At 55.0% G+C, this 27023-nt stretch overlaps 11 protein-coding genes across 11 annotated transcripts; 5 read left to right on the top strand and 6 right to left on the bottom strand.

The window, feature by feature from the left end:
• Positions 1-622: 622 nt before the first annotated feature.
• On the bottom strand, positions 623-865 carry BDP81DRAFT_434381 (uncharacterized protein; the record flags this gene model as incomplete). The annotated part of the gene is made up of 1 exon (XM_060590959.1): positions 623-865. The coding sequence occupies exon 1, from the start codon at positions 854-856 to the stop codon at positions 626-628; it is 231 nt and encodes a 76-aa protein (XP_060442361.1). The 5' UTR covers positions 857-865.
• Positions 866-1638: 773 nt separating this feature from the next.
• Positions 1639-3906, bottom strand: BDP81DRAFT_463421 (cell wall anchored protein; the record flags this gene model as incomplete). Its single annotated transcript, XM_060594015.1, has 4 exons — positions 1639-2836; positions 2889-3149; positions 3206-3638; positions 3711-3906. The coding sequence occupies 4 exons, from the start codon at positions 3904-3906 to the stop codon at positions 1639-1641; spliced, it is 2088 nt and encodes a 695-aa protein (XP_060442360.1).
• A 1342-nt stretch (positions 3907-5248) lies between these two features.
• Positions 5249-7003, bottom strand: BDP81DRAFT_434378 (uncharacterized protein). The gene has a single exon (XM_060590958.1). The coding sequence runs from the start codon at positions 6752-6754 to the stop codon at positions 5513-5515; it is 1242 nt and encodes a 413-aa protein (XP_060442359.1). The 5' UTR covers positions 6755-7003; the 3' UTR covers positions 5249-5512.
• Positions 7004-7081: 78 nt separating this feature from the next.
• On the top strand, positions 7082-8484 carry BDP81DRAFT_354664 (SYF2 splicing factor). Its single transcript, XM_060586272.1, has one exon. It carries the CDS (start codon positions 7282-7284, stop codon positions 8209-8211), a length of 930 nt encoding a protein of 309 aa, XP_060442358.1. The 5' UTR covers positions 7082-7281; the 3' UTR covers positions 8212-8484.
• On the bottom strand, positions 8442-9986 carry BDP81DRAFT_483271 (NAD dependent epimerase/dehydratase). Its single transcript, XM_060595047.1, has 2 exons — positions 9638-9986; positions 8442-9560 (listed from the first exon to the last, which is right to left on the bottom strand). The coding sequence occupies exons 1-2, from the start codon at positions 9748-9750 to the stop codon at positions 8780-8782; spliced, it is 894 nt and encodes a 297-aa protein (XP_060442357.1). The 5' UTR covers positions 9751-9986; the 3' UTR covers positions 8442-8779.
• An 856-nt stretch (positions 9987-10842) lies between these two features.
• Positions 10843-11710, top strand: BDP81DRAFT_463417 (yeats family protein; the record flags this gene model as incomplete). The annotated part of the gene is made up of 2 exons (XM_060594014.1): positions 10843-11083; positions 11139-11710. The coding sequence occupies 2 exons, from the start codon at positions 10843-10845 to the stop codon at positions 11708-11710; spliced, it is 813 nt and encodes a 270-aa protein (XP_060442356.1).
• A 127-nt stretch (positions 11711-11837) lies between these two features.
• BDP81DRAFT_70514 (uncharacterized protein) lies at positions 11838-12879 on the top strand. Its single transcript, XM_060596187.1, has one exon. The coding sequence runs from the start codon at positions 11966-11968 to the stop codon at positions 12668-12670; it is 705 nt and encodes a 234-aa protein (XP_060442355.1). The 5' UTR covers positions 11838-11965; the 3' UTR covers positions 12671-12879.
• An 805-nt stretch (positions 12880-13684) lies between these two features.
• BDP81DRAFT_463416 (mitochondrial distribution and morphology protein 34) lies at positions 13685-15850 on the bottom strand (the record flags this gene model as incomplete). Its single annotated transcript, XM_060594013.1, has 2 exons — positions 13685-15061; positions 15584-15850. The coding sequence occupies 2 exons, from the start codon at positions 15848-15850 to the stop codon at positions 13685-13687; spliced, it is 1644 nt and encodes a 547-aa protein (XP_060442354.1).
• A 3501-nt stretch (positions 15851-19351) lies between these two features.
• Positions 19352-20892, top strand: BDP81DRAFT_70499 (inositol-pentakisphosphate 2-kinase). Its single transcript, XM_060596186.1, has 2 exons — positions 19352-19780; positions 19840-20892. The coding sequence occupies exons 1-2, from the start codon at positions 19498-19500 to the stop codon at positions 20745-20747; spliced, it is 1191 nt and encodes a 396-aa protein (XP_060442353.1). The 5' UTR covers positions 19352-19497; the 3' UTR covers positions 20748-20892.
• Positions 20893-21006: 114 nt separating this feature from the next.
• Positions 21007-22474, bottom strand: BDP81DRAFT_326463 (nucleoside transporter; the record flags this gene model as incomplete). Its single annotated transcript, XM_060585066.1, has 2 exons — positions 21007-22207; positions 22290-22474. 2 exons carry the CDS (start codon positions 22472-22474, stop codon positions 21007-21009), a joined length of 1386 nt encoding a protein of 461 aa, XP_060442352.1.
• A 1029-nt stretch (positions 22475-23503) lies between these two features.
• On the top strand, positions 23504-26067 carry BDP81DRAFT_70486 (uncharacterized protein). The gene is made up of 2 exons (XM_060596185.1): positions 23504-23799; positions 23896-26067. Exons 1-2 carry the CDS (start codon positions 23663-23665, stop codon positions 26051-26053), a joined length of 2295 nt encoding a protein of 764 aa, XP_060442351.1. The 5' UTR covers positions 23504-23662; the 3' UTR covers positions 26054-26067.
• Positions 26068-27023: the final 956 nt, after the last annotated feature.

The raw sequence follows: 27023 nt of genomic DNA, 5'->3' as shown, positions 1-27023 counted from the left end.
GTAGTGTACCTCCGTGACATGGCCCCGTCCGCCCGCCCGCCCGGCCCCGGGGAGCAGGGTTCTAGGATTATCGTCCCTCCCCCGTCCACCCCTGTCGAACAATTTCCTTCTACTCTCACATCCCAAGTTCCAGCAAACCTCTGCGAACCAACAACTAGACAAACTCAAGAGCACAGACTTCACCGAGCTCGGTGGATAAGGGAATCCCGGGCGGGACGACTGAGTCACAGATACAGCGAGCTTCCGATATCGCTCTTGTGATCTGCAGGTGACCGGCGCAGTGATGCTTCATTGATCGAGAGCGATATCGGGATGCTCCTCCTCTGGAATTTGGAGTCTGCAGAGTCACGAGTTCAGAGAGTAGAGAAACCGTTGTGTAACTGTGAAGTAACAAGTATACATGCAATCAATACGGAAAGCAGAAAGAACTGGTGACAACGGAAATCGTTTCTCGGCGCCGAGGGGCAGGCACATGGCCGCCCGCCCACTCTCCCCTCCCCCGGTGGTTACACAGCATCGTGGAGACCCTCTCACACCTGTCTCTGCCCAAGCGTGCCAAGGAGGTAAGATACAAGCTCCTCGCAGCCACGGTCGTGGTTCGTGGTTGTGGAGTCTTGACTTTGCGCTATCCACGGAGTACACTACTCTGCTCAATGCATGCCTGCCGCGATGGAACCCGTGGGGGGGGGCCATCGGGTTCTTGTTGGATTAGACTCTCACGGCACATGCGCAGCGCAACGATTGGGTTCCCGGCTGGCCGTGATGAGTATGCGCCTCGCACAGGCAGAGGTAGGACGAGGGTGAGAGAGAGAGAACTGGGCGGGCAACGGTGCGCTGCGGCTGATGAGCCGAGCATGACATGGGCTCATCGCATCACGCCCGGACCCTTCTTGGGTTCGGGGGGACAAGATCGTAGATGATGGCCATTGTCAGCGCCCCCGCGGCTACCGGCATTGCATGGGTAGGTCTTTGGGGGGGGTGGGGGGGGGGAGGGGGGGGGGGGCAGAGTACTCGAGTTCCGCATGCGGACAAGTCACGCGAACTTGGCCCATATTGATGTGTGATCTTGGCCATCTGCCTTTATAAGCTAGATCAAAGGTCAGGACCGCGTCGAACGTTGCGGCCACTGTGAGCTGGGCAGCGGAATGGCCTCCATCTAAGTACACGAAGTACCTTGAAGTGACAAATATGAGTGCTTCGTCGGCATTGCACACGGGGAACATGCACCGCAGGCAGCAAGATCCAACGATGTTGGAAACCCCCTCTTTGAAGGTGTGGTATGCCGTGTAACTATCTTCTGGCATGGATCACATGGAGTCATGCGACGGGTCAATGAACTTGGCACCATATCAAATTTTGCAGGATTCATCACATTCGTCATTTTGAACCTTGATGACTTCGGACCCTGATGGCTCAATGTGTCTGCTACTTTGAGAATTTGCCAAACCCTGGGTGATTATAAATCTATATCAAAACTTCAAGTGGGAATAGTGCCAGTAAAGACATGACCAAACTGAAAGACAAACGCCGGAGACTCCTTTCCATACGCGCTCCTACCTCTGCCTAACGTCATCATTGATAGATCAGGCTATAGGTTAACTCCCAGCATAGACTAAACAACACGCCTGCAAAACCAAACTATCTGTTGTAGTAGGTCTGATGTTCCTGCCTCGAACTCTCCGCCCGGTCGTCCGGGTCCGCACTCAGCTCCTGCGGCGGCGGCTCGTGCCGTACCTCGGCCGCCGTCGGCTGCGGTGTCTTCTGATCGCCCCTCGCCGGCGTGTACTCGGGCAACGGCGGGCTCACCCCGGTAGCGACCTGCACCATGCTCACCTGCGGCATCCACATGTTCCCGTGGGCGTCGTACTGCGGCTGGTTCAGCAACGTCGTCGTCTCGGGGAAATACGCCTGTTGCGGCGGGTAGGACGCCGTTGACGAAATGTTTGTGAGCGTCGTCGTTCCCGCCAGAGCCGATGGCGTCGTTGTGTATGACGGCTCTGAGGGCAGCTCCACCGGCGGGCCCATGTGCGGCGGTACTGTGTGCGCAGACATTGGATGCGGTGACATTGGGTGCGGTGACTGTGGATGGGCGGAGAGGGGAGGGGGTGTGAAAGGCGAAGGACCGTATGGTGGTGAGTAAGGTGATGCTGCGGGTGGTGACCACGCTTCTGACATGCTCTGGGCGTGATACACGTGGCTTGGTCCCGGAGGCGATGCCCCGGTATGGAAGCGTTCTGACCGGCGCTTGCGGACCAGGAAGAAACATCCCATGGCGAGAGCGCCGACCAGAACTGCAGCTCCTACCGCGATACCGACGATGGCACCCGTAGATAAGCCTCCCGTGGGCGTTGGAGCACTGGTACTACCGACATCTCTCGTCGGCGTACGGCTAGGGATACTGGCCGTGATCGTGATGAGGAGGCCGACATCAGTGTAGTCGAAACCAGCCGCCGGTGCAGTCTTTGTAGCCCCGCCGTTGCCGTTGCCGCCTACTACAGCAACGACTTCGTCCGGTACGGCGTACGTTGTCTTGTTGGGCTTGTATAGCTCCCAGACAACCTTGCCAGCATTCTGTTTTCCGAGATCCGCATTGTGAGTTCCCCATTGCCCGGGTGAATCACAGTCTTGGGAGAGCGGGAAAGTGCCTCCAGAGATGATCATTTGCGCACGGCCAGGGACGATGTTGCAGGACATTGAGTGGTGAGGATAGTCTCCTGTCCCGTTGCGGCCGATGGGGTACATCTTGATCCAGGTAAAGGTCGGGATCGAGAGGATGTAGAGATCGTCGAATCCCGCGCCGAGCACGCCTGGAACATTGGCGCCACCATAAATGTAGCTGGAATACGTATTAGATGAGGTGCACAAAGCAACGGCAGTGATACACTCACATGTTGTAAGACGACTGGTCTCCTGCCCACGTCACGCCCGCGCAGAATCGTCGTCGCATTCCAGGAACATCACCTGAAGCTTTCTGCGTGTACCATTTGCTGCTGAGGACATCGTATATGAATATCTGGTCCATGGGCTGGCCGGTCGTGGAACTTCCATTGCCAGCCAGATCCTGTATGCCCCCAAAGTAGATGAGCATTCCGCCGTCCCCAGCGGGGATGTAATGCAGGCTACCCTCGGCGCGTCGTACATTATCAGGACTATGTCACCGTTAGCTTGACGTGTACCCTCGCTTGACCAAGGTTTCACTCCTTACCCAGTGTTGTTGGAAAAGCTGTTGGTATCCATGGTATATCTCACTAACCCAGTCGTCGCGACCGGTGGACCAGTACCCCATCCAGGAACCGAGGCGTTGCTCAACCATCCGCCGTAGTAGTAAGCCTCGCCGCGTGTATCGACTGAGACTCCTGCGCCATAGCTGACTTTTGATATCGAGGCCCCCGTGCGAGATGGGCCGAAAGAATCCCATTGGTTATTCAGGATATCATAGCCGTATAGGTTGAAGGGCATTGGCGATTCTCCCGCATTGCGCTCCCCGCCAAACAGATAGAGCCGTTTGTTGACATTGTCAGACCAAAGGGCACCGCCGGCAACGTTAGGAATTGATCCGTTCTTGGAGAGATTGGCGTAAAGTGGTGGCATGCCTGAAGCCGTCGACGAAGACAGATCCTGGTAGAGAAGCCATGTATCTGAGAAGAGGTGTCAGTGAGAACTGTTTGGAGAAGTGAACGGGATTACAGCTGATTCAGGGAGTGACATACTTGAGTAGTTCGCGGGAAACGATGACAGTGGATTCCAATTTACTAGACCACCATCGATGAAGAGCTTGTTATCGACAACGGCTGTCTGGTGTCCAAATCGACGGCAAAAGTCGTTCACCGGATCATTCTGCGACAAAGTTGAGGCCGGGAGCAAGGCCAGGGCCAAAACCGTGAGCAAGGGATTGGAGAATGCCATTGCGTGCCGTGATCCGTGTGATCCCTCCCGCCAGCGGTATGTCGATCTTGATCTATCCGTGGACCAGGTTCCTGGAGATACTTGACCCTTCAGTCGGAACGGATCGTGCTCATAGCGTGTGAAACCGAGAAAAGGGAGAAGTAAGAAGACCGAGTGAGAGTCTAGTGATCGAGATTTCCCACTTTGATTATGTCTCGGGAGGTAGAGTGGGTTACTCGAAGACGGCAGGGCAATGATCGTCTGGTCTGATACCTTGGTCTAAACCGTGGAATGCAATGAAATTACGGAATTTCTAAAGGACGAAATGGAAAAAATGAAGAGAAGAAAGTGATGGCAAATCAGTCTCGACAGAACATTGACAATCAGCTCATCCAAGGAAGAATGACGATGAAGAAGGGAAGCTCAAACAAAGAGAAGAACGGGGAGACTCTCGAAGAATGGGAAAGATAGAGAAAGCAGAGTTTGGGCTTGTCACTATGTTCGCTTGTTGACAAGCACGAGCGGCAGCGTCAGAGACATTTCTGATCTGCAGCGTCCAGACCAGGCCGGATCCAGACGAGCTGGCGGGGGCTCCGTTCCAGACCAGAGGCAGACGGGTGAGGGAGCTGGACTCCTAGTCCGAGGTCTGAAGCGCCACGCATCGAGATGGCTCGCTTTGCCAAGACCCCGCTGCTCTGATTCTTCTGCTGAAGTTCAATCCAGAGGTAAGCGGGTGATATGTGAGTTTACGAAGCATTGCGGTAACCCTACGCCGGCCCTCTGGTGGGCTTGCCTCTTATGTTGGTTCCATTTTCATGAGTAGTGAAGTACGAGATCCGGAGACACCTTTCAAAGTGTGCTATTCTAGATTCGTAGACATTGTTAGCAACCTTTGCCCGTGGTGAGACGTAGACAACTTACAGGTATTGGTCGTGGTGAGCGAGGGGACGCCCGACACGCCGGATTTACAGAACGCCCATGGCTTCTGCTGACATACAGAACAGATGCGTCATCCCCCAAGGTAGAAAGCGATGAAGCAGTATGGCGAAATGTAGCGCATCGGAGGCAATGGAGAGTGGCAGCACCACTTTGACACGAACTCGGCGGAGGATGTTGTGTGGAGTTGGACGGAAGAGGGAGGCGCTTGAGCTTGGCTTATCCTAACTTGGCCTGTAGACCCAATGGGATGGCAGGATTAGCGGGACTTGGTTCAGCTTGTCAAAAACTAGTCTCCTCTGGGTTGGAAACTTCAGCAAGCCACATGGCATTTGAGCCCGCGTCCGGATGCAGGCATGGCAGGGCTGAATGAGGAGGGACGCTGTCAGAGGAGGCTTACAGATTCGCAGGTTAGCTACAAGAGAAGACGTGCAACGTAGAATGAGCAAGTCGTCGAGCAAGGCAGTCATAAGAAGTACGCGTCTTGGTCCACGTGGGGTGTATGGAGCACAGCAATGAGATTTGGTATTTGAGGGTGACACTCCTACGATGGGGTTTGGTATATATCAGCACCGCTTCCCAACCTTGACCTTGGTCTGACTCCTATTAGTCGAGTGGTTGATTATGCACACCGGTGGTTGATTATGCTGTGTGCATCCGTATCTTTGGTATCTGCTTCTTTCAGGTAGCCCTAACTTTGTTCCGCCAAGACATGAGATGTCTTATTCATGAAAGGGGGGGGGTATTTCGGGGCGGAAGCAACGCGTTGTGATAACTCCAACAACTGTTCCCTCAGCCTTTCGTCTGCCGGATGATGCTGCGCAATGACCTTGAAGGAAGCCGTACTATCCTCCCCCGAACCCTCTCCGAGTAGACGGTGAATGATCTCTCCAGAACGGTCCACATCTGGGAAGCGCTTCCTGTCGCCCCGGCATCGATTCAGCGCCTTGACTGCAGTCTTGACATCGGAAGCGGATGAGCCCTTTCCAACCCAGTGACCCTCTTTCAGCCCAAGCTTGAGATATCTCGAGACTGCCGGTAGCTGGTATGCCTTGGCCGAGATGACCAAACAGATACCACAGAGACCCGGACTGACAGGTAAACCGTGCTTTCTCTGAAGAGCAAAGATGCTGTTGAGAATGGGCAAGAGGTCGGCGAAAGGCCGCAACCCGGAGGGCTTGGAGAGGAGCCGAGATAATGCGAGAGCGATATCTCGATCCGCGTTGTGAATGAGCTGAAGCCCCTCATCACCATATTGAAGTAGAAATTGGAGGTAGCGCTTCACGCTCTGGAGATCTGCCAGTCGTCGAATCAATGCACTAATGCTCCGTTGTTGCTTCAGTGGTAAGAAAGCTGTGGTGGATCTTCGTTGGAGCAGCCAGCTCAAGAAGTTCTGATCGTCTTGAAGGGTGGTCAACGGGATTGCGTTCTTCGAGGCAACCGACTTCAGATCACTCCAAGCATCATTCTGATGCGGCTTCCCCCCCGGCTGGCGGTTCTGGGTTTGCGGGCCGACTCGCGAACCGCCTCTCAGAGCGGCCGTCATGATGTCGAGATCCGTGACCTGCCAGTGTTGATACCAGGGATTACTGGGGCTGAGCTGGGCGAACTTTTCGCTATTGCGCTGGCGTTCATACTCGAAGTGCTTGATCCGTTGCCACGTGGCGTCGACCTGGGGCATCTTTTCCCATTTTTTCCTCTGAATGTGCATCTCATTCTCATCGTACGGCCGTGCAATTGGGCTGTCCCAACTATCAAGGTCGAGAACCACCTCTGGCACTTCGAAAGGCCGCCATGAGTATGGTACTAGCGGTTCAGCCGGCCTCTTCTTTTCGTGAACACGCGGCCGTCGTAGCCGAGATGACGCTGTAGTGTAAAAGCAGGCAGTCGTTGCGCTTCTGCGAGGGACGCCTGCGGCTCTCAGTGGCCGCATGGCTAAGGTGTGAGACGATTCAGTCCCTGATAATCTTCGGTCGCCTTCAGAGGCTATTCACGGGCACGCGAATGTTGCTCAGAAAAGTCGTCTGATCCTGGGGAGCCGCATATTGAGAGGGGGCGCGTTGAGGTAACGAGACGCAAGGGCACTCTCGGCGCAGGGGTGTTGGGGCAACGACAGGGATGGCCCGGCCGCACAGCCACGGGTGTTTCTTGCAGGAGTCCGTTACCCGTATGGATCCTGCGGGGGAACGGTGGTGGGTCGATCTATTCTTCCGACCTCCAGCCACAGACATCCAGGCACCAGCCACAAAGCCAACTAGCTGTGGCTGTGTCGGAGAAATGTCGGTCGAGTCGCACTCTGACATCCAAGATCGTCCCCCAATGAAATCCCACTTCCTCGTCACTTTACATCACATCACTACGGATACAGCCACCAAAATCATACAGCGCGATTCCTTAACAACCCACCGCTGCACACCTTACGACCAGAAACACATTTGACGACACAAAAACACCTTCAAAATGCCTCCCTCAAAGAAAAGAAAGACAAATAAGGGTTCCGCCGCCAAGGAGGAAGCCGACACTGCAGCGCCAGCAAAGTCTGCTGCGCCTGAAGAGACCGAAGCGACAGAACCCAGCGCGACCGCAGAAACCGCACCAGCGACAACAGAACCAGCAGCACCATCACAGCCCACACCGGAGGATGCCGCGGCAAAATCACAGGACCGCATGGCGCGGTTCAAGGCCCTCAAAGCCCGCGCCAAGAACTCGTCCGACCAGAATCTGAAGGAGGCAACGCTCGAATCACAACGTCTCGCATCAGACCCCAGCCAGCTGACGGCTATCCACCGCAAGCAGGCCGTGGCTTCGCAAAAGCTGCTCAAGGCCGACATTGAGGATGCCGGCGGCGACTTTGAGCGGAAGCGCGCCTGGGACTGGACGATTGACGAGAGCGAGAAGTGGGACAAGCACGTGAAGAAGAAGGAGGCGCACCGCGATAACAACGCATTCCAAGACTACACTGCCGAAAGCAACAAGGTGTACAAGCGCCAGCTAAGGAATATTGCCCCCGACATGGAAAAGTACGAAAAGGACAAGATGGCGGCCATCGAGCGCGCCGCTGCGTCGGGCGGCCTCGACATTGTGGAGACCGAGGACGGAGAGCTCATCGCGGTGGACAAGGACGGGTCTTTCTACTCGACAGCCGACTCAACGACATTCGCGCAGAACAAGCCGGACAAGGCGGCCGTGGATCGGCTGGTGGAGGATCTCAGGAGGGCGGAGGCGAACAGACTCAAGAAGAGAAAGGACCGCATGGCACAGAACGGCGACGATGGCGATGTAACGTACATCAACGAGAAGAACAAGCAGTTCAACCAGAAGCTGGCGCGCTTTTACAACAAGTACACTGCGGAGATTAGGGACAGTTTCGAGCGAGGAACAATGATTTAAGCGCGGGCGTTTGGGATAAACTGAGATGCTTTTGGAGCCAAAGGCCTGTAAAACTTGCCTGCTTAGGTAGCCCAGCTAGGAAAGAGACAAAGCGGTACTGACCGTACATTCCTGTCTTACCTGGCCTTCATCCGATCATTTTTTCCAACACCCGAATACACACCGGAATGAACCCAGAGGGAACCTGCCTTTATAACTCCTCTCAGCTCCATTTTCGTCACCAGCCAGCAGGCGCCCGTCTAGGTCGACGGGTCGGGTCAAACTGGCTGGGTGGTGGAGTGGTCTAAGGTCAACAATCAACGCCAACCAGCCTACTCGACGACAGGCTTAGCGAGTACCCAAGTTCGAATCCCAGCATGAGCACCAAGAGATGTAGCCACACCGGTGGTGAACTCTTTTTTTGTCCAGTTATCAATTGGCCTCGAGTTTCAGCTGAGGGGGATAAAGGGGAAACCTCGGAAACTGTTTCGGACGTCAGCATTGGAGGATGGATATTCAATCCATGACACAGCTTTGCATTGGGGGATAGTACAGTCTATAGCATAATACAAATACACGTCTTCATACATCAGAGCATGGTTTTCCTCCAGCCTTTGGTCGCCAACTCCTCAAGCTCAGGAACCTCAATCGGGCCCTGAACCTTGACATCATCAAGTGCTTCCACCACTGCTTCCGCGACAGTCTCAACCGGCAGAGGCTTCACGCCGCTCGCGCCCATGAACCCGCTCAACACGCCACCAGTCAGTCTGTTGAACAGTGCACCCGCGCCCGTCATGGCAGCCAAGGGCAGAGTGAACTTCCTCGAGCTATCGTACATGAAGGGCGGCCGCGGGAAGATGCCCCGCATGCGCGGGAACTCGCTGGCGATGGTGCTCTCGGCCTCGCGCTTGGTGGTGATGTACCGCGCGGGTAGGACAGGCGCCCCGCCGGCGGCGGAGACGTAGACGAAGGCTTTGGCCTCCTCGGCGTTGGCTTGCTTGGCGAGGGCGATGGCGCTGTCGCGGTTCATGACCTCGTAGGAGAATTGGTCTTTCGGGTTGGCCGGCTTGAGATCCGCCCCGGCTGCGCCCGGCTCGGCGGAGGTCTTTAGGGGGTCGACGCCGCGGTCCTTGACGGGGGCAAAGGCCTTTTGTAAGCCCGAGACGGGGGACTCCTGACCCGAGACGACGCCCTTGTAGTCTGCTTCGAGGAGGATGCCCATGCTGTGGATGACGAAGTCGGCGCCCTTGAGGAGGGGCGCGTAGGTTACTGGGCTGAGCATGTCGGCGCGCTCCCAGGAGACTTTGTGTGACCATTGGGGAGGGGATGGTGATGCAGTCACGGCTGACCATTTGGGCTCGCCTGAGCGGCTGTGGGGGGGGGGGGGAGATGTATTAGGAACGGGGACGACAAGAGGACGTGAAAGGTTCACGAGGAGAATGCGTACCTGATGGATGTGACATCCCAGCCCCTGGCGACGGCATACTTGCAGATTCTCGAACCGAGGAAGCCGTTTCCGCCGCACACTACGAGCTTCTTTGCTACGGCTGAGGTTGACATGATGAGGGTGTGAGTGAGATGAACGGGACGATGTGTTAGATGAGAGGGACCTAAGCAACCAATTGGATGAGAAGAAGCACTAATCGGAGGTGACAAACGCAGTGAGATGAAAAGAGGGAATGAGCCGGATCGACGACGGTGATGGAGTCAATTGCCCTGTGAAATGCCGACCGGGTTCGGCGCTAGTTGATTGCCAGTTTTGATCCGAAGGTGGTTCGATGCCGTTCCGGACGCGGATGGAAAGTTCAAAAAAGTCATGAAATCATCACCCGTCCGGAAGCTGCCCCAGCTCCCCAGTAAAAACCTGCCAGGGGTCCTCCCTATGATGCAGCAGTGCAGCACCAGCTAAAGAGTTGCAGCTACCTACAGGGGTTGGAGGGGCAGCTGTTCTTCCAAGCTCCCCATTGGCGCGAGGTTCGATGTGCGAGCTGGTGGCTACAGCCTCCACTATTTTGTTTCTAAAGGTCCCTTCTTGGGGTGCCCTACTGCTCAAACTTACCTACTCTGAAGAGGTTCTGGAGATGACTGCGTTTTACAAGAAGTAGTTGAGATAGATCATAGAAAAGTTGTAATACTACCTTCAAGGCCACAATGCCAACTTGTTCTTCGATCCTACCACGATCGGATGAGGAGCCTTCTAGCGCAGTAGTTCCCACTTCCTAAACCCTTTGTAACGCCGGGAGATCGACCCCTGTTGTCTTTCATTCTTGAAGACTTGCCAATTGCTGCTTCCTGCATTTCATATTGAGGCGACCAAGGACAAATCATCGAGGAACCTTTTGAGCACTCACTCAGCTGGAAAGAACATACCCTAGGTAAGGTACTGAGATACCGTACAATTATCTTCGGCAGGGGCTGACCCGAGAGTCGGTCGTTGTTGGCTGGTTCGGGGGATGCCCCACTTCAGAACTTTGGTGTAAGGCTGCCGACGCAGGAACCATTTTCTTACCATTTTCTTGCCTTAGCTTGCGGTCCATTTTCGACAACACCATTTCTCCCCACTACATCCTCACAAACTTACTCACGCATTCTCATTGGGCATTGATCAGAACGCACCGCATCACCCGAGCAACCTTTATCTAATCCATCATTATGGCGCCGCCCAGCAGCCTCGGCAAACGCGTAAAGGGTACACAGATCAAACGACCCTTCATTTACGGCACGACTGCCCGTCCTTTCGATCCCGAAACCAACCCCAAGCCGGAAGGCGTACCGGCAGACCACACCCATTCATGGGAGGTCTTTGTCAAGGCCATTGACGATATCGACATCACATACTGGATTCGGAGAGTGCAGTTCAAGCTACACGAGTCCATTCCTAACCACGTCCGCAGTAAGTTGTCTATGCACCACTGATTCAATCGTGCGATTGCTAAAACACCACTCAGTGATCGACGGCGAGCCGGGCAAGCCGTTCCTTATCCAAGAGACTGGATGGGGAGAGTTTGAAATCACCATCAAGATATACTACGCGACCGAATCAGGAGAGAAACCTCAAACGTTGTACCACAACCTGCGTCTCCACCCGTACGGACGAACCGACGCCGAGAAGGAGCAGATGCTGCGACAGAACGACGGCGAGATCCGCGCTTGGGCCTACGACGAACAGCTTTTCAACGAGCCGTACGAAGCCTTTTACGAAGTGCTCACCTCTGGTGCTCACCCCAAGGGCCACCCCGTGGGCAAAGGAGGCAAAGGCAAGAACAAACCGATCCCGGCCTTGCCAGAGAAGACTTCAAACGTCCAGGTGGCGTGGGAGCGCAGCGCACTGCTGCCCGCAGTCAACAAGCCTGGTCAGCCGTTCAGTCTCGAGACGGAGCAAATTGAGGTGAAGAAGCTCAAGGAGGCCGAAACAACGGCCAAGGGCATGGCCAAGCAACAGCTGGAGATTCTCAAGGAGAAGGAGGCCCAGCTGGCTGCGCTAAAAGCAGAGAACGCTGCTGCTGCTACGGCCGGTTAGGAACCGCCCACTGTAGCAGCTAGAAGACCTGCTCGTAAGGTGACTGTGGCGACCCAGCTGCTCGCTTTGTCCAGAGACGAGGAAAAGCTCAAACGCGTCAAGGAAGAGTTGGAGCTCATCAGCCAGGGCATCTAGGAGTACAGAGCCTTCCAGCTGTCTAACGACACGGCGCTGACTCTGCGTCTGGCCTTCTTATTGATATCGGTTGCAGTTCTCTTGCGAACTCAGTCTAACCGTGATTCCTTCTGCGCAAAAATGTATCGGGATCGACCCAGGCTGCGAGGCGGCGGCGATGATGCAGAAGACGATGAGATGGACTGTGGCAGCTCGCCCATTCGCCATCAACAACCTTCACGCTTGAGAACACCGAGCCCCAGGCGTAACAACAACATGGATACTGCCATGACTGATGGCGAACAGCAGTGGCCAGAGCCTCCCGGAGCCCCGAGATGGCATTGGGATGAGAATGACCCTCGAAATCCTCGGAATGCGCCAACCCAGACTTCAGCCGTTAGCATCGCGGGCTCGACCAATCCTCACGTGGGGGTCAACCCTGGTTCCGGGGATAGCACACCAGGCACCGGACTAGGACAAACATATTGTCTCTTCCACTCAAACTATTCCGCGTCGGCACGCTCCCAATGTCGACTGGTACCGAACAGTAGCCTCGAAGAGATGTACAACTGCGGTAGCCAAGGTCAAGACTCTGCCCCGCCGAAGCAGGTCGACGCTGCTGCAGAAACCATGTCGATGCATTCTCAGACGAGCACGGAGGAGCCGGATGTGCAGATGTCGGATGATACTTCGAGCCCGTCCGCGATGCTGAGTCCTCCGGCACCGGCCGCCCCAAAGCCCGAAAAGCGGAAGGCATCACCGGAAGCAGAGCTGCCTGAGAAGAAGAGGGCAAAGGACGAGGGCCCGAATCATGGTCCGCATGATGGACAGGGCTATGTTGGCTGACGAGGCTAGCACAAGGCATACATACATATTGGTGACAGCGCAGACGGCAGGGAGCCTTGTCTCGATTGTGGAGTTTCAGAGCGGTAAAAAAAAGCACAGTCTAGCGGTGAATAAAGTGCCTCATGTATGGAGTATGGGCGGTGTGAACAAAATACCGGTATGCATAGAAGATTGGAGTTTTTGATTCTTCAAACATGCCTAATTGACATGCGTTTACGGATAGCGCCATGAAACTCGTCTTATGAGCCAGGCCAAAAATAGTTTGATCGCAAAGTTGAACAAAATGATATCTGATATCCACGATATTTCCTACTTCCATCACGGTCTTCCTCCTCTTTCCAATTCTAACAAAAATCCATGGTGTGATTTCCTAGCAAAGCCCAATTCCTTCTTTCCCACTGTGTTGTACACACCAGCTCTACCCATCCGACCCATCGAGGTCTTCGGTGGGGATGATTCGCGATAAAGTATTCGGAAAAAGTGACAAAGGAAACAAGTTTGTGTGTGTGTAGATGTGTTCTGTATGAATAAGCCCGCCTCGTGTAGACAGGCCGAGGTGTAGTATGCCGATGACTTTTATGACTCCGAGTTGAAAACAGCCCGCCCTTTTTTTCTCGTAAAAAGGGAAAAGTAACTGTTTGATTCGTAGCGTCATCGCGTAAACTAGCGTGGTTGGTCGGCCTCTTCTTCCCAACCCGAGAATCCAAAAATATAATCAGAGAAGAGGCCGTTTCTCCGATTCAATCCCATTCTTTTTTGTATGATACCCAGTATCCCCCTGTGTTTCCCTTTCAAACGCCATGTGATATGTACACATTAACACTAATAGCAAAATGGACCAATGACTATGCCATTGTCGTCCATGGTCAAAAAACCAAAAAAGTTGAGGAGTTCCCCCTAACGCCATGCGAGGAAGCGATGGAAAAGATGGAAAGGAGATGCAGTCCAGCAAAGTGGATGTATGTATAGTGATGCTTGCACAATCTGTACAATTGCCTGAAATAAACAGGTGATCTAGGTTGATGCCTCGTAGGCCGGGGGCGGGACGTCTTCCCGCTCGTCCCAGAGGTTGGGATGGCGGCTCTTCTCGTCGTAGACACGACGGGCAATTTCGCCAGCCATCTTCATGATCCAAGCCTGCTCATACACAGATGACGGCTCGGATGGTACACCTTGAAGCGGCTTCTCCGCTGCAGCCTTCTCGTTTTCGGCTCGGGGCGTAACGACAGCTTCAGACTCACAGGTGCTGTCCAGCTTGATAGGAACACTAGGACCTTCCTGGGGCGCCGCGTAAAAGTCCGGCTGCAACGGAGGTCGAGAAGACATCCGCGTCATCTCCAGCGGGCTGAAACGAACCTTGCTAGGGGTCGATTCTGCCAGGTTAGCCAGGGCTTCCTCCTCCTCGAGGTCCTCATCAATGGAGCTGGTCATGAGAGGCTCAGTCGAGGGACCAGCAACGGACGCAGAGTCGGACGCCATTTCCGAGAAGGTATCGCTACCCTCGAGAGTTTCGCCAACCTGGCTCTTTGAGCGTCGGAGGTTGACCACTCTCGTCTTCTTCTTTCGACCAGCGTACGACTTTGACCGAATACCGGCACCCAACGAAAGACCAGTGGTGGCCGAGTTGAGGCTCACCATTGACGGTCTGGACGGGAGATGACCGTGAGCGGCGCTACCAGTATCGGAGAAAGTGTACGTGGTAGACGTTCCATGGAAGGAGTTGGTCTTGGACAAGCTGGGCGTTGCCGTTGGTGGTGTGCTAGTTGGTTCGGACACTGCAGGTCCAGTCCAGGCACGGAACACGACATCGCGCATACCCGGCGTGAAGAGGGAGAATGTGCGATGGGAGTCGTTCAGCGCAGCCAATCTTAGAAGGTTCTTCTGCGAGAAGAGTGACTGGACTTCCGGGCCACCCTCAAGAGATAATGAGGAAACCTCGTTGGCGTCGAGAAGGTTACCGTTCGCATCGACGGGATCTAGAGGGGGGCTCGCCAAGGGGTCAACTTCGGCTTCCTCAGCGTCCTCGTTGGGCGCCTCCTCCTCCTTTGGCAGTGCATCGGGGCACCACAAGCGCAGAGACAGCCTGTGAATGATGGCGGGGAGCTCGTCCATCATCAGATTCCTTAATTGGGCCTCGATGGTGCGCTGTAGATAATCGCGCACGAACGGTATCGAATCAAAGGTCGAAGAGACCTTGAGCGACTCGAGCGGGTCATTGCGAAAGACCAGGGTCAAGCCCTTTTGCCTTGAGAAGACCAGGATGATGAAGGCTGAAAGCTTGATCTCGGAAAGCGTTATTGACAGCGGAATAGTAAGACCCGATGCGGCGGCCAGTGGCTGCGGCGATGTGAATCCCGGCTTGGACGACAGGTAGGTGTTCATTGGATTTGCCTATTTGTTGATATATTAGCATCGCTATGACGCACGTGCATTTTGGGGGAGCCAAAGGTAGTAACATGGGACGCGGATCCCGGCCAGGTAATTTCGACTTCAATGCGAGCACGCGGGTAGTGAAGAAATGTTTGGTGAGGGAAAAACAAACACCGGGATGATTGGGGTAACGATGCTGCGAAGTATCTGAAAGGGTGGAAATGATTGTGGTTGGTGAGATGATGCTGTTTTCGGGGAGAGCATCACTTGGTGCTGTCTCGGCTCTCCGATGGGGGGACCCAGGGCATTCCAGACACTGGTATGGAATCATGATCGCGACGCAGAATTGCTCTGGCGCACTACGATAACCACTGGAACGAGAATGATTCCGAACTCGTGGAGGTGAGTTCGTGATGCGGGCATTGGCGAGCTCATTGCGACGGCTGCGAAGCCGAGCTTCGCCTCCGGAGTTTGCGTGCAGGGAGACACCTGCGGGATGGCGAGGTGCGGAAGAGCGAACGCAAAAAAAAAAATCCAGCATACCTGAACCCTCGTTTTCAAGGTCAAGAAGGCGTCGCCCGAATAACACATTTTGAATATGCCACGGAATCGATCCTCGGCAATGTCGCCAATCTCTAATATCTCCAATTCCGGGGGCACGGAGCCCAAGTTGAACTCGGTAACGAGGATGTCATCGACGATAATCGGAGGCTTCGGATTCTTGTTCAAAGCGGTGGTGAGCAGTTCTCGGGCGCGCTGGTAGAACTCGGCGTCGGCCGTGAGCGGCGACCAGTTGAAGTTGAAGGCCATGTTGAAATGGCTTTAGCTGCGGCCAACCATCGAAGGGCAAGGTGATGGAGGCCGGTCGGCCGGGACTCGATAAGGAGAGACTGGTGAGTTGGTGATGTCTAGTAAGGTGCTTCGGGTTCGATGGCGAAAGGTTTGCGTCGATGGCGGGTTCGAAGGCAAGACCGGTAGTAGGATGGACTCGCTGAGGAGCAGGTGCAATTAGATGATATAGTCCGGGGAAGAAGAGTTGGATGGTCTGGGGAGAAGGCGGAGGGAGAATGAGGGTGGGAGGTGTCGGGATGTAGATCAAGCTTGGTTGTGTGGTGAAGAGGTAGAACGAGTGTTCGGTGCGCGGGAGGTGTGCGTTTTCCGGCGAATGACGCTGGACGGGTACGTAGTACTGAGGTGCGTGCGGTGGTAGTGGTGCAGCTTTAGCGCGATTTTTTTCTTTCCACCTGCAAAATTTCTGACGGCTGTTTTTTTTCCCTGTGTTTCTTTTTGGCTGTGTTCTGACTGGGTAGATGACCAGGTGCTGTGACAGATGCGACTCCTTATGCTGGGGCCGGCGGATGCGAGTGTCGCGTGTGTGGTGCGGGAAAGGGCCTTTGGGTGGGGCCACTAAGAGGAAGGTGCGTGTGAGCGTCCACTTGAGCGCGTCCCAGCTTTCAGCTTTGGAAGGGTCAAGTGGGCACTGCTTCCTTCCCCCGTTCAGTACCTACAGAGTACTTTGGGACTGAGGTACCTTCAGTAAGGTAGGTTCCTTCCACTGAGAGGTAACGGCCTGCAGCGTGACGGGCGCCCCCAAGCCACCGAGGGCCCCATTAAAAAAAAAGAAGAAAAAAAGGAGGAAGGAGTAAGGCACTTCGTTCCTTAGGAAGGAAGGGCCGGAAGGTGGTAGGTCCACTTCCCAGGGCAGGACCCAAGACTCATGAGTTCGCTGCAACCTCACCCTTAGTTTGCGTGGACACACACTGGACGTTCACACCCACTGAGCACCACCCACGGCTAATGATATGCTATGCGCCGGATGTACCTAGTGCCGTTGGCCTGGTTGGTTCATTTGCATATTTGCTTGTGAAGTTGCAAGTGAGCCGGACGGTTGCAGATTAGCAGTCATGCGAGTCTCCCGAGGACCTTCATCGTCCGCGCAAGGCAAGGCACCGTTCGGATACCGAATGCCATCAAAAGCCCCGAAGTATCACGAATGACCACCTCCAAAGTCAAGAGATGCGCCAGCCGAATCCCGCACCAAGCCACCGGAACGAAAAAGACGGTGGACGATTTAGAGTTGTACCCTCGTTTCCACAAGCGCGAACCATCTGGGGAACCGAATCAAATCGAGTGTCGCAAAGACTCTTCAGCAAGATCTGGGCTGGCCGACATTTCAGCCCTTTGGATCCCGTCCTGGTCGGGGTAAGAACCCGCTTCTACGGTGCCATTGCGTCTTTTTGGTCTCTGGCTGTTGGTCCGTTGCAGCCCGGGGCCGATCACGAGCGATGGGTTGTCAGCAAACATGGGCCGATATCGAAAGACATGTGCTGGATGTGGTCCGACATCAGGATACCCTATTGTGAAAAGTATAACCTGACAGGCAGGAATTCTACTAATTCCCAGAAATCAGGGCGTTGCTTCTTCGACCTATCCCTTTTGGGAGATTGCGCGTGCATGAAGGCTGGATTTGGAAAACAAAATGACATGGTTTTATTCATTTCATCTGAAGCCATGCGGAGATGTAGGTAATCCGTCATATCGGCATCCACAATGATGCACTTCGGTTTACAGAGAGGCATGAACTATTCGTATGGAAAGTCTTGTCGCCGGGCCGGGCTGAGCAGGGTTGAGTCTCGACTGGGCAGAATCACATCATCACGGCGCTCGAATCGCTCTCGGGTCCAGCATCCTGTCCGATTTGCCGGTCAGTGCCCCCCCATCCCCTGCCACGACTGATCTGACCTTACCTAGGTATTCTTGACTGCTTCTATCAGGTTTATGTAATTCTCCGCAGTCTGCCATCGCGTGTCTCCCGTCCAATGTCTCTCTTTCCTTGAACTTTTCCCCTCCTTCAGCCCAAGTCCCTTGAATGTTTCTCCGCAATGCTCCGCTCTTCGGAGGAAAGGAGCCAACGGGCGACGCCGGCTAAGAAGAAAGCGACGCAATGCGCTCTGCGCTTTCTGAGCCTCCAAAGTCCAACCTTTTCCCAAAGATCTCCCGCCGGGCGGGGCAAGCCGCCCATTCACGCGCTGCATAGGCCAATCTTCGGTTCTCCTCCGGCTCAGTCCGGCCGAAGAATCGCGCGTCGCCAATGCTGCACGGTGCACCCAATCGTGCCCTCTTTCCTTTTCCCTCTGGCTGCCCGCATCAGCATGGGGGGTCAGCTTGATAGCCGCACTCACGTCAAGCATGTGGGTTTGACGCGCGCGCCGTACCAGTCATCGCAGGCATTGGATGATGAGTTTCTGCTAAAACATCTGGGCCCTTTGGAATTCTGGGTTCCATCTCTGCAACCGCACATTGAAGAAGAAATCCAACCTCTCACAAGATTCCGGGGTAAAAACTTATGTAACACAGAATACACCCTGCGGTGCCTGCGGTAGCTTCCTGTCCAACGCCCTTGCCAAAATGTCCAGATATGACAGATGAGCCGCGACTTGCTACCTATCGCTGTGGGAGGAGTCATTGGAGTCATTGGCTTACCCCGTCAGCCTCTCCCGCCCCAGGGAAGTTGCCTGTCGTGTCTGTCTGCTACCGTTGCTTTCTTGCCAATAGCGTCGACAAAAAGTAGGAACTCACAAGTTTACCCAGCAGCCAGCGCCAAATCAGCCAACTTTTCTGCTCCACACCCGAAGCGGAAAGTCTGTCGTCATCCCGGGATACCGCTGGTATCCAGAAGACACAACAAAGGCGCAAAAAATACACAAAAGGGAGGGCCGTTGTAGCACAGAGCAACAAGCAACCCAAATGGAGCCTCGTCGCTATCGCTCCCTCATCAGAAATCCGTCTTCTAACCAAGGGGAACCATAGAAACGCGGGCAGGCAACAGTTGCGCGCGCGCGCTCTTTCGATACTCGAATTTGGCGACGCTAGATCAGACAACTACGAGTCGGCTGACGACGTAGACTACCTACCCACCTTACTCACAAGCACTTCGGTTCCGTCCTCTTTCTGGGAACCCTTTCCGACCAGTCTCACGTGCTATCCAGCGTGTATTCACCCACGTGTTCTATCTGCAAAAGCACCGAGCCAGATCAGGCAAGAGCGGAGGCGGGAGCGTGAGAGAGAGGGTTGCTGGCGTGAGACACCTCCAAGTCACCACCACTCTTGGGAAACTGCGCTTTGCTAGACCACTTGCTGCCACCAGTTGCGGCAGGTAAGCCATTGGATCTTACCTTAGTTCAGCTGGGAAAAAGACACATTCCTTCCTCCATACCTCTTTGCAACTCGCCGTGAGAGTCTCTCCCCTTTTCACACAAACATCATCGCTTAACACGGTCGCCTTGTGAAGCCATCTGGACGCCTTACCTACCCGCCTCGATCCAGCCGGTCACTACCTCAACAGCAGCTCGCTACCTTAGCTCAGCCTCTCATCCGTATCAAAGAGTCTGCGCTCATTGCCAGCACCAAGTCTTCGATCTTCAACACAAATCTCGCTTCACTGCGCTTTCCTCATCATGGTCAAATTATTGATCCCCCCCACAAAGATCAATATGAAGATCAGTGCGAACACGGTTGCAGATATATGCTCCAAAGATGTCCCTAGGGAGCATAGCCCATCATCGGACAAGGTCTTCAACATGGGCGTGGTCATCTCGGAAGAGAAAGTTCATATTAGTCCCTGGACACACGCCATATATGTCGGCGAGGGCGCCGCCAACGTTCTGTTCATCCCGTTTTTGTATACCAAGTTTGCGAGACAGGACCAGAAAGACGGAACCGAGGACGACCTATTGACAAGTGGGTTTCAGATGTCCCTTACAGGCCCTATCCTGAACTGCTACTAATATCACTTACAGAATACCTCTTGAGAGTACCAAAGCAACCCAAAGGTGGTGACAAGCCATTCTACCCGCCAAAGGAGCAGTGGTTTTATTTCTGGACCACCATTGCTCCTCTCTTCACCTTTCGCGCGGATCTGCTGGCCGACATGAAGTTTGCACTCCTCCCGAAAGAGGCTATGACACACATGCAGAACGTACTAGATGCGTTGAACAAAGCACCGCCAGGAGCGAAAAAGCGACCCGCCAAGTTTGAAAACAACAAAATCATGGAAGAAGGACGGGCTTGCTTGATCGAAAGCATGCGCGCGCGGAGCGCCGATGAGCGCGTAGTCGAATTTAAGCCAAAGTGGCTCGCCCAGTCGCCGTCCGCGCCGGAGAACGCCAACACATGTCGCTGCTGTGCCCTCGCGGCCAAGAAGTTCAAAGACAGCAAGGACGCCGGCAGTAACCCGCGGTACTACCCCTGTCCCCTCTGGTTGGATCCCGAGAGAGAGACGCCCAAGGGCAAGGAAGATGTGCGTCAAAAGGCTCTCACCAGCTTGTTCCAGTACAGCAGCCTCGGAGACAACAAGCACGCCTCTACCTTGTACGACCTGCTGAAGAAGACGCCTATCCTCAGCTTGCTGAAGAGGCACCAAACCCAGAAGGATCCCCGCGGGCCCCTGAACGCAAGCAAAAACGACTCGGAGTTTAGTATCGCCATGACGTTGCGAGACTGTTCCCTCTACATGCGATATCGCGTCGAGAAGAAGGGCTCAGAGGAGACTGTGGTTGTGGACTCGTTTGAAGCCAAGCTTGCCGATCTCGACAAGAAGAACGTCTCTTGGAAGTTCCAAGAGTGGCAGGATAAGGAACGCGCGTTGATTGACGAGGGCTGGTATACCGGGCGCGGAAAGATGGTGAATTGCGCTCTCCAGGGCTGAACGACGTCGAAGCCGTTGTACAATAGTGTATTAGCAGCGAAGCAAAGCGTAATGTAACTTTGCAACAGCCCTTGGGCTCTCCCATGTCTTAATGATGAATTGGATAAGCCGTGTCTCTAGGGTCAACTATTATTGACCGTCTTTATGCTCGTTCTCGTGCCCCGTACCCTGAAACGCCATTCAAGACTAATACCGTATGCCAATGAGATGTAATCATGCACCACTTACGCCGTACACATGCAAATTACCAAAATATCCTTTAGATACCACCAGCCGTAAAGCTCAAAAGACTACCCGTCGTCAACCCAGCAACAAGACACAACCCCATGAACCCGCCCGTGGCCTCGCGCTCGCCATCCTCGACCCACTCGCCCGCGGCCATCATGCAGCTCGAGCCGAGCCACCCATTGGTCAACCCAAAGAAGAACTGCACGACGACAAGATAAAAGAAATCGCTGCTGACGACGGCGCCGCGGCCGCCAATGTTGCACAGCAGGTAGAGCGGCAGGAACCCGATGCGCGCGAGGCTGACGCCGAAAAGGGCGGCGGGCCGGTGACGTAGCGAGAAGGGGAGGATGGTGGCCATACGGCCGGAGAGGTCGCCTAAGTTCCAGGCGAAGAAGGCCAAGGGGATAAAGGCTGCTGGGCGGAAGAGGATGCCTGCGGGGTTCTTTTCGTCGCCTGGGTAGCGGACGGAGAGGATCTTGCCGGTGAAGACAGGGAAGAACATGGCCACCGAAAAGCACATGAAGATTGCGCCGGCGAGCCAGTGGAGTTTGCGGAGGAGGGTGAGCGGGGAGACGACTTTGCGGGCGGCGCGCTCGGCTTCTTCGACGGAGGTGAGGGATTCTGCGAGGGTGTTGGCCATGCGGGCTTCGATGATGTGGTTGTGGCGGCGGACGAGGGGGAGGAAGGCCAGTAGGGCCGAGACGGAGACGGCGACGGCGGCGAGGAAGTAGACAAAGGCCGAGGAGGACGAGGACTTGATGTCGTCTTGGACGGTTGTGGTGCCCTCCTTTTCGGGGACGACGAGGACGGTGATGACCTGCGCGATGGGCGGGAGGACGCCCGCTACGCCCTGGCCTGCCATTAAGGCCTGCATGTACTCGGGCCGACCAAAGGAGGCTGCAAAGGCAAAGGCGCCGTTTTGGATGAGGCCTGTGGCCCAGGAGCTGGAGGCGACCATGAGGAGGATGAAGGCTAGGTATGCGCCGGGGGAGACGTCGAGGGCGAAGGAGGTGGAGGCCGTGAGGAAGGAGAAGATTACGCAGTTGAGGAGGAGGGCGAGGTTGATGCGGAAGGGGTAGGAGGCTGCGTATTGGATGTTTGTGAGGATGAGCATGGCGGTGAGGTTTGTGAGGGTCGAGACGGTGAGGATGGCGGATTGGAAGTTTTGGGAGATCCAGACGTCGGATTGGAAGCGGACTTGGAAGTAGGGGGCTGCTGCAAGGAACATGTTCCTGGAGACGCAAGATGTTAGCCATTATTGTTGTGTATCTCGGGGGTTGAGGAGTGGGTGATAGGAGGATGAGGTTCACGTACCAGGCCCATAGCATCGCCATGCCCAACCAGGCGAACATGATGTACTCGGTCCATGAGAACGGCACCTCCTCCGGGTCTTCTTCCAGCGTGGACCCGTCGAGTTCCCGACCTTCCTCGGCGAGAGGCTCGTACTCTTGCCGATCCGGCTTGTGGTGCTTGCCTAGCAGTTCCCTGATGCGCTCCATCTTTATGTTTCCTGTCTTGCCGTCGGGAACGTAGGCTGGTGGTGAATCTGTCTCAGCTCAAGATCAGTGCAGTTCAGATCCGTCGAGGTCCGGATCGTGGATTGCAAATTCGTCGTTGGTATTCCACTTGTAAAGGGGTCGAGAGAGTGTAGTGAGTTGTTTGTAGAACGGCCTGCGTAGAGGGCGGCCAGAAGGGTGTGTATGTTCGTCGTTAGATATCCCGTCGGTTTCCGTCCTCCCGATTCAAACAGGTTCCCGAATGCGCCGGCTTTGTTTGAAGTAGTCGAACAATGACCGAGTCGCACACTCCCTAGAGCTTTCGACAGACGTTGGTGTCACGAGGTCGCACGTGTAAACAAAGCGACTCAAAGCGACGTTGTTGACGTTGGGGAGGACGAGTAGGAGAGAGACAAGCACTCATGCGCCGCGTTCACCGGATCGCTGTCATCCACTCAGATGGGGTGGAGAAGTCGATGACCACGCGCCGAGCATCTTCAGATCTGGGCACCTGTGGTCGGTCGGGCAGGCACCCGCCAACTCAAGGGCGTGGGGGTTTATGTCTGATTACCTCAGCGAGATCGCGGGCAGCCGGGCCTGATACGGGTCCCTGCGCCTGTAGTACAACAAGCTTATTCCTAGGCGCTGGAAGCCCTTCACTTGAACTTGTTTCAACGACGTTGGTTGATGACTTGATGTACTCGGATTGAGAGCCTCAGAGGATTCGGATTTACGCACGTATGCAATGGAGCCAGCTCTATATTCACACAAGGATTCAGCTCCTCAGCCTTGCCGGCCATGTTCCAAAAGGGCCCAAAGGAGGTTGAATGTTCAACGGATGGATTCGACAGTCTGACACGCATGAGCGGCATCGCAACATGAGAGCTTCAGGCCGTTCCCGAGAGCGGATCTCGAATTCAATACCCAATGAGATTGTAGCTGTCACGGCTTAAGCGCTTCACCGGAGCCGGGCTTGGGAGGACTTTATCTCGGTGCCTGGCGAGCACCCTGTCCTCGAACGTTGCATCATGCCCCTGTTGGCCACATTCAAAGTTCACTTTTCGTTGTGAGCTGAGAGTGCTGCGGTGTAGGAGAACGACTGATAAATGAATCCAAGTCTCCGGGCTCAGAGTCTATGTGGTAGGAGATGTCATTATCGATTAATGCTCGTTGAAAAGGGAAGATCTCACGATGCCTAAAGTCCGTTTAACTGGCGAAAGGGGAGAGCCTCTCGTCCCTCTTCTTCATCCACAAGATGGCGGCCTGCCAGGACGTCGAGGACAATCCCTAGATCCGGACGATACGCAAGATTTCAAAGATACAGAGAGGTGATTATAACCTCACCTAACACCAGACCAGAATTAGACCTCTGGGTGGTTTCTGGAATTCATACACAATAAGTCATAAATGCTAACCTATGCCAGACTCAACGACCAAACGACCCCCTACGAAGTGTACGAAGGCAAGTTCAGCTTCAGGGCTGTCCTTCAAAACACACTCAAAGCATGGAGTTTCCACTCTCTATATCGTCTCTTCTACAACGTCCGCGACTCGATCCGCAACCAGACAGAGGTCGTCATCTTCAAGAACCGGCCCATTGATCTTCTCGCCATCATGGTCCATGTCCCGCCCCTGGTCGCCACCGCCATCATGAGCCACCTCATCTACCACGAGTACTGGATCGGGGCGGACCTCACGCCGAACCGCGAGTGGGACAAGTCGGCCAACCTGCTGATCCAGTTCGCCGCAAAGTTCCTCGAAATCATGATCATCGGCTCCCTCACGACCATGATATTCACCTTTGTCCGCCGTGAGGTGACGCTTGGCCAGGGGACGCCGCTCGCGGCCTTTTTTGCGGGAAACAGCTTCAGCTCGCCCGAGTTTCTGTGGTCCGGTGAGATGACGGCCATGCTGCGCGGCCGCTTCTCGACCGTCTGGAAAAAGGTCTTTTTCGCCTCCTTCCTCGTCATGTGTTGCGTCCTAGCGGTCGTCGTGGCACCCGCAACGGCTACCGTATCGACGCCCCTCAACGACTGGTGGATGATGGGCGGGTCGTGGGTATACATTGACAAGGCCGGCGCCGACATCTTTCCCCGGACGCTGACGGCGGCGGACACCGTTGCCGGCGATGTGTGCGAGAGGGCCGGCAACCTCGACTGCCCATCTGCAGGGTGGGACTCGCTGACACATCTCGTGAGCTACCTCCCGGACCAGGCCGTCCTCAACGTCACAAAGGGGTCGTACATCCGGATCCCGGCGCTGTTCCCGCTCGCCACGCCGGAATCGATTCTGCAGCTGTCCATGTCCGTTCGCGAGCCAGGGGTGCCGCGCGGGTGGTCCGAGTCTCGCATGACGCTGCCGCATCGTGTGACGGGCGCCATGTTGGCCGCGACGACGATGCTGTGGCAGGATGCCCTCATTTTGATGGACCAAAAGGAGAAGAAGTACTACCGCGGGTCCGACTACCGGTACTCGACCTTCCAGGAGCTCGCGTCCATGGAAACTCGATGTCGAGTTACCATGATCGATGGAAACACCACGTCCAGCGATCGTGGCGGGCCTGTGAACTTTCCAGAAGTGCGGAACGAGGCTTCTTTTGTCAATAACATTGATATCACGGCCTTGGAGAACCCGACTACGCAAGCTTTCTGGACAACTCTCAACGATACGAGCCCCCAGCTGTCCTTCTTTGATATTGATCCCGAAGGGGACCTAGCAGCCAACGTCTCCATCGGCGCCATCATCTCACTCCCACGCCAAGGGGGGATCGCGTTATACGGATGCCTCACAGACGCAGAATGGATCGGGGCCAACACTTGGATCAACATAGACAACCACGTCTGGACAGACGGCTGGCCCTTCCCCGTAACATGGAAGCCCGGCAGCCGAAAAGTCCTCATCGAGACCTCCTTCGCAAACCTGACCAACGCAGCGGTCGACACCGAAGGTACCACCGTCTTCCAGCGCCTCGCAATCTCAGCAGGCCTCGTCGACTCCCCGCTAGGCTTACCCTGGACCGTCGGCCACGTCGAGACGCTCGTCAACGCCATGCTCGCCAACGGCATGGCGCGCACCGCGCCCGCCGCGAAGCCCATCATCACTTTAAAGGACGCCGACGGCGCCTGGTGGCGCAACTTCTTCCCGCGCAAAACACAATTCGGGTTCCCCGAGTCCGGGACGGCGTTCGACGTGCCCGAGCCCGTGGGGGCCGCGGCGCAGAAGCTGCATTTCCGCGGTGAGATGAAGGGGTTCGCGTACTCTGCCGGGGACGACACCGTCAAGTACTCGATGCTGGGTCTGTTTGTGTACTGCGCTGTCGCGGTGGCGTTTATGGCGTGGAGTCTTGTTGTGGGCGTCACGAGCAAGAGCTGGGAGTCGACGCCGGAGCTGTTGGCGCTGGCGATGCGGAGCCCGCCGCCTGGGGATGAGAAGATGCCGTCGAGTATTTTGGAGGATACGAATGCGTTGAGGGAGAGTTATTGTATTGTGGCGAGCGGGGCGGATGTGTTGCTGAGGCCGATGGATGGGTTGGAGGAGGTGCCGGAGGAGATGAGGGTGAGGCCGAATGTTATGTATAGATGATGGGAGGGAACTATTGGTTGGCTACCGTCACAAGTGATAGCTTTGCTCATTAATACCCTCGCTGCTCAAGATTTTGTTTAGTTCATCACTCAGGCGAATCTCCTCCGTTTGCGATCGTTCCTCCACTTCCGGTAGGCTCGTCGTTATAAGCCATCCATCTCGAATGTGTCGTTGATTCTCATTGCGATGATTCTATCACACACAGAACTGCGAGAACTGTGGAGTCAATTATGGATTTGTGTAGTATTTCTATCCGGCATGGACGGTACTGCATAAATCCTCGAGTCTGGCCCGCCACCGTCGCGCCCTACGATCACTCGTTGATGTGTGAGGACCGACGTTCGTTCGCACTCTTTGCGCTATAAATCATCGTTTGCTCGGCTTCTTTCATTCCTTTCTGACCAGTTCTGGACCTCGCGGTGTTGTTTCAGTGCAAGTTCTTTGAAGCAAGAGTGAAAGGGTCTCAACATTAATTTCAAATGCAAGTTTCGATTCAAGCCACGAGCACTACTTTACAATTATCACCGCCTCATGTTTTCTCGCCGGTTCTCTGGTTGTATTATCTATGAAATATGCCTTAGAAGCCCACTAGGTCAGCAAGGTGAGAAGTAGTGGTGTAGGAAACAAGTGACCGGCAAGTCATCTTGAACCAGCAGTGCCTTGCAACGATGAAGTGGTTGCCTCACTTTTACGCCACGGAGCCGATCCAAATTCTTCCACACGAGGAGCCGGCGCTGGACCAAGGCCCATCATACTGGCTACCTCCCCGGACGTCCTACCTAAGACATTCGAGCGTCTTATCGCCAAAGGTGCTCGCGTGAATAACGGGGTGAAAGCCCAACTTGAGGACGTCGCTATATATACACCGAACCTTGGGGACGATATAGACGCCTGTGAATTGTTCTCACGGGGCATCATCTCCCAAAGTACCCAGCGCTAAAGGTCAAGACCATTCCGACGCCAATAATTC

This window comes from Colletotrichum phormii (assembly GCF_030913505.1).
Source record: "Colletotrichum phormii strain CBS 102054 chromosome Unknown BDP81scaffold_17, whole genome shotgun sequence".
Lineage (NCBI taxonomy): Eukaryota > Fungi > Ascomycota > Sordariomycetes > Glomerellales > Glomerellaceae > Colletotrichum > Colletotrichum phormii.
The sequence above is the reverse complement of the archived record's forward strand: the minus strand, read 5'-3'. Positions and strand labels throughout refer to the sequence as shown.

Coding starts and splice junctions, on each gene's coding strand:
- BDP81DRAFT_434378 (XM_060590958.1), bottom strand. CDS start 6,754: ATGCGGCCACTGAGAGCCGCAGGCGTCCCTCGCAGAAGCGCAACGACT.
- BDP81DRAFT_354664 (XM_060586272.1), top strand. CDS start 7,282: ATGCCTCCCTCAAAGAAAAGAAAGACAAATAAGGGTTCCGCCGCCAAG.
- BDP81DRAFT_483271 (XM_060595047.1), bottom strand. CDS start 9,750: ATGTCAACCTCAGCCGTAGCAAAGAAGCTCGTAGTGTGCGGCGGAAAC. Junction 9,561..9,637: donor TGGGATGTCACATCCATCAG/GTACGCATTCTC, acceptor CCCCCCCCACAG/CCGCTCAGGCGAGCCCAAAT.
- BDP81DRAFT_70514 (XM_060596187.1), top strand. CDS start 11,966: ATGTATCGGGATCGACCCAGGCTGCGAGGCGGCGGCGATGATGCAGAA.
- BDP81DRAFT_70499 (XM_060596186.1), top strand. CDS start 19,498: ATGGTCAAATTATTGATCCCCCCCACAAAGATCAATATGAAGATCAGT. Junction 19,781..19,839: donor CGAGGACGACCTATTGACAA/GTGGGTTTCAGA, acceptor TATCACTTACAG/AATACCTCTTGAGAGTACCA.
- BDP81DRAFT_70486 (XM_060596185.1), top strand. CDS start 23,663: ATGCCTAAAGTCCGTTTAACTGGCGAAAGGGGAGAGCCTCTCGTCCCT. Junction 23,800..23,895: donor GATTTCAAAGATACAGAGAG/GTGATTATAACC, acceptor AACCTATGCCAG/ACTCAACGACCAAACGACCC.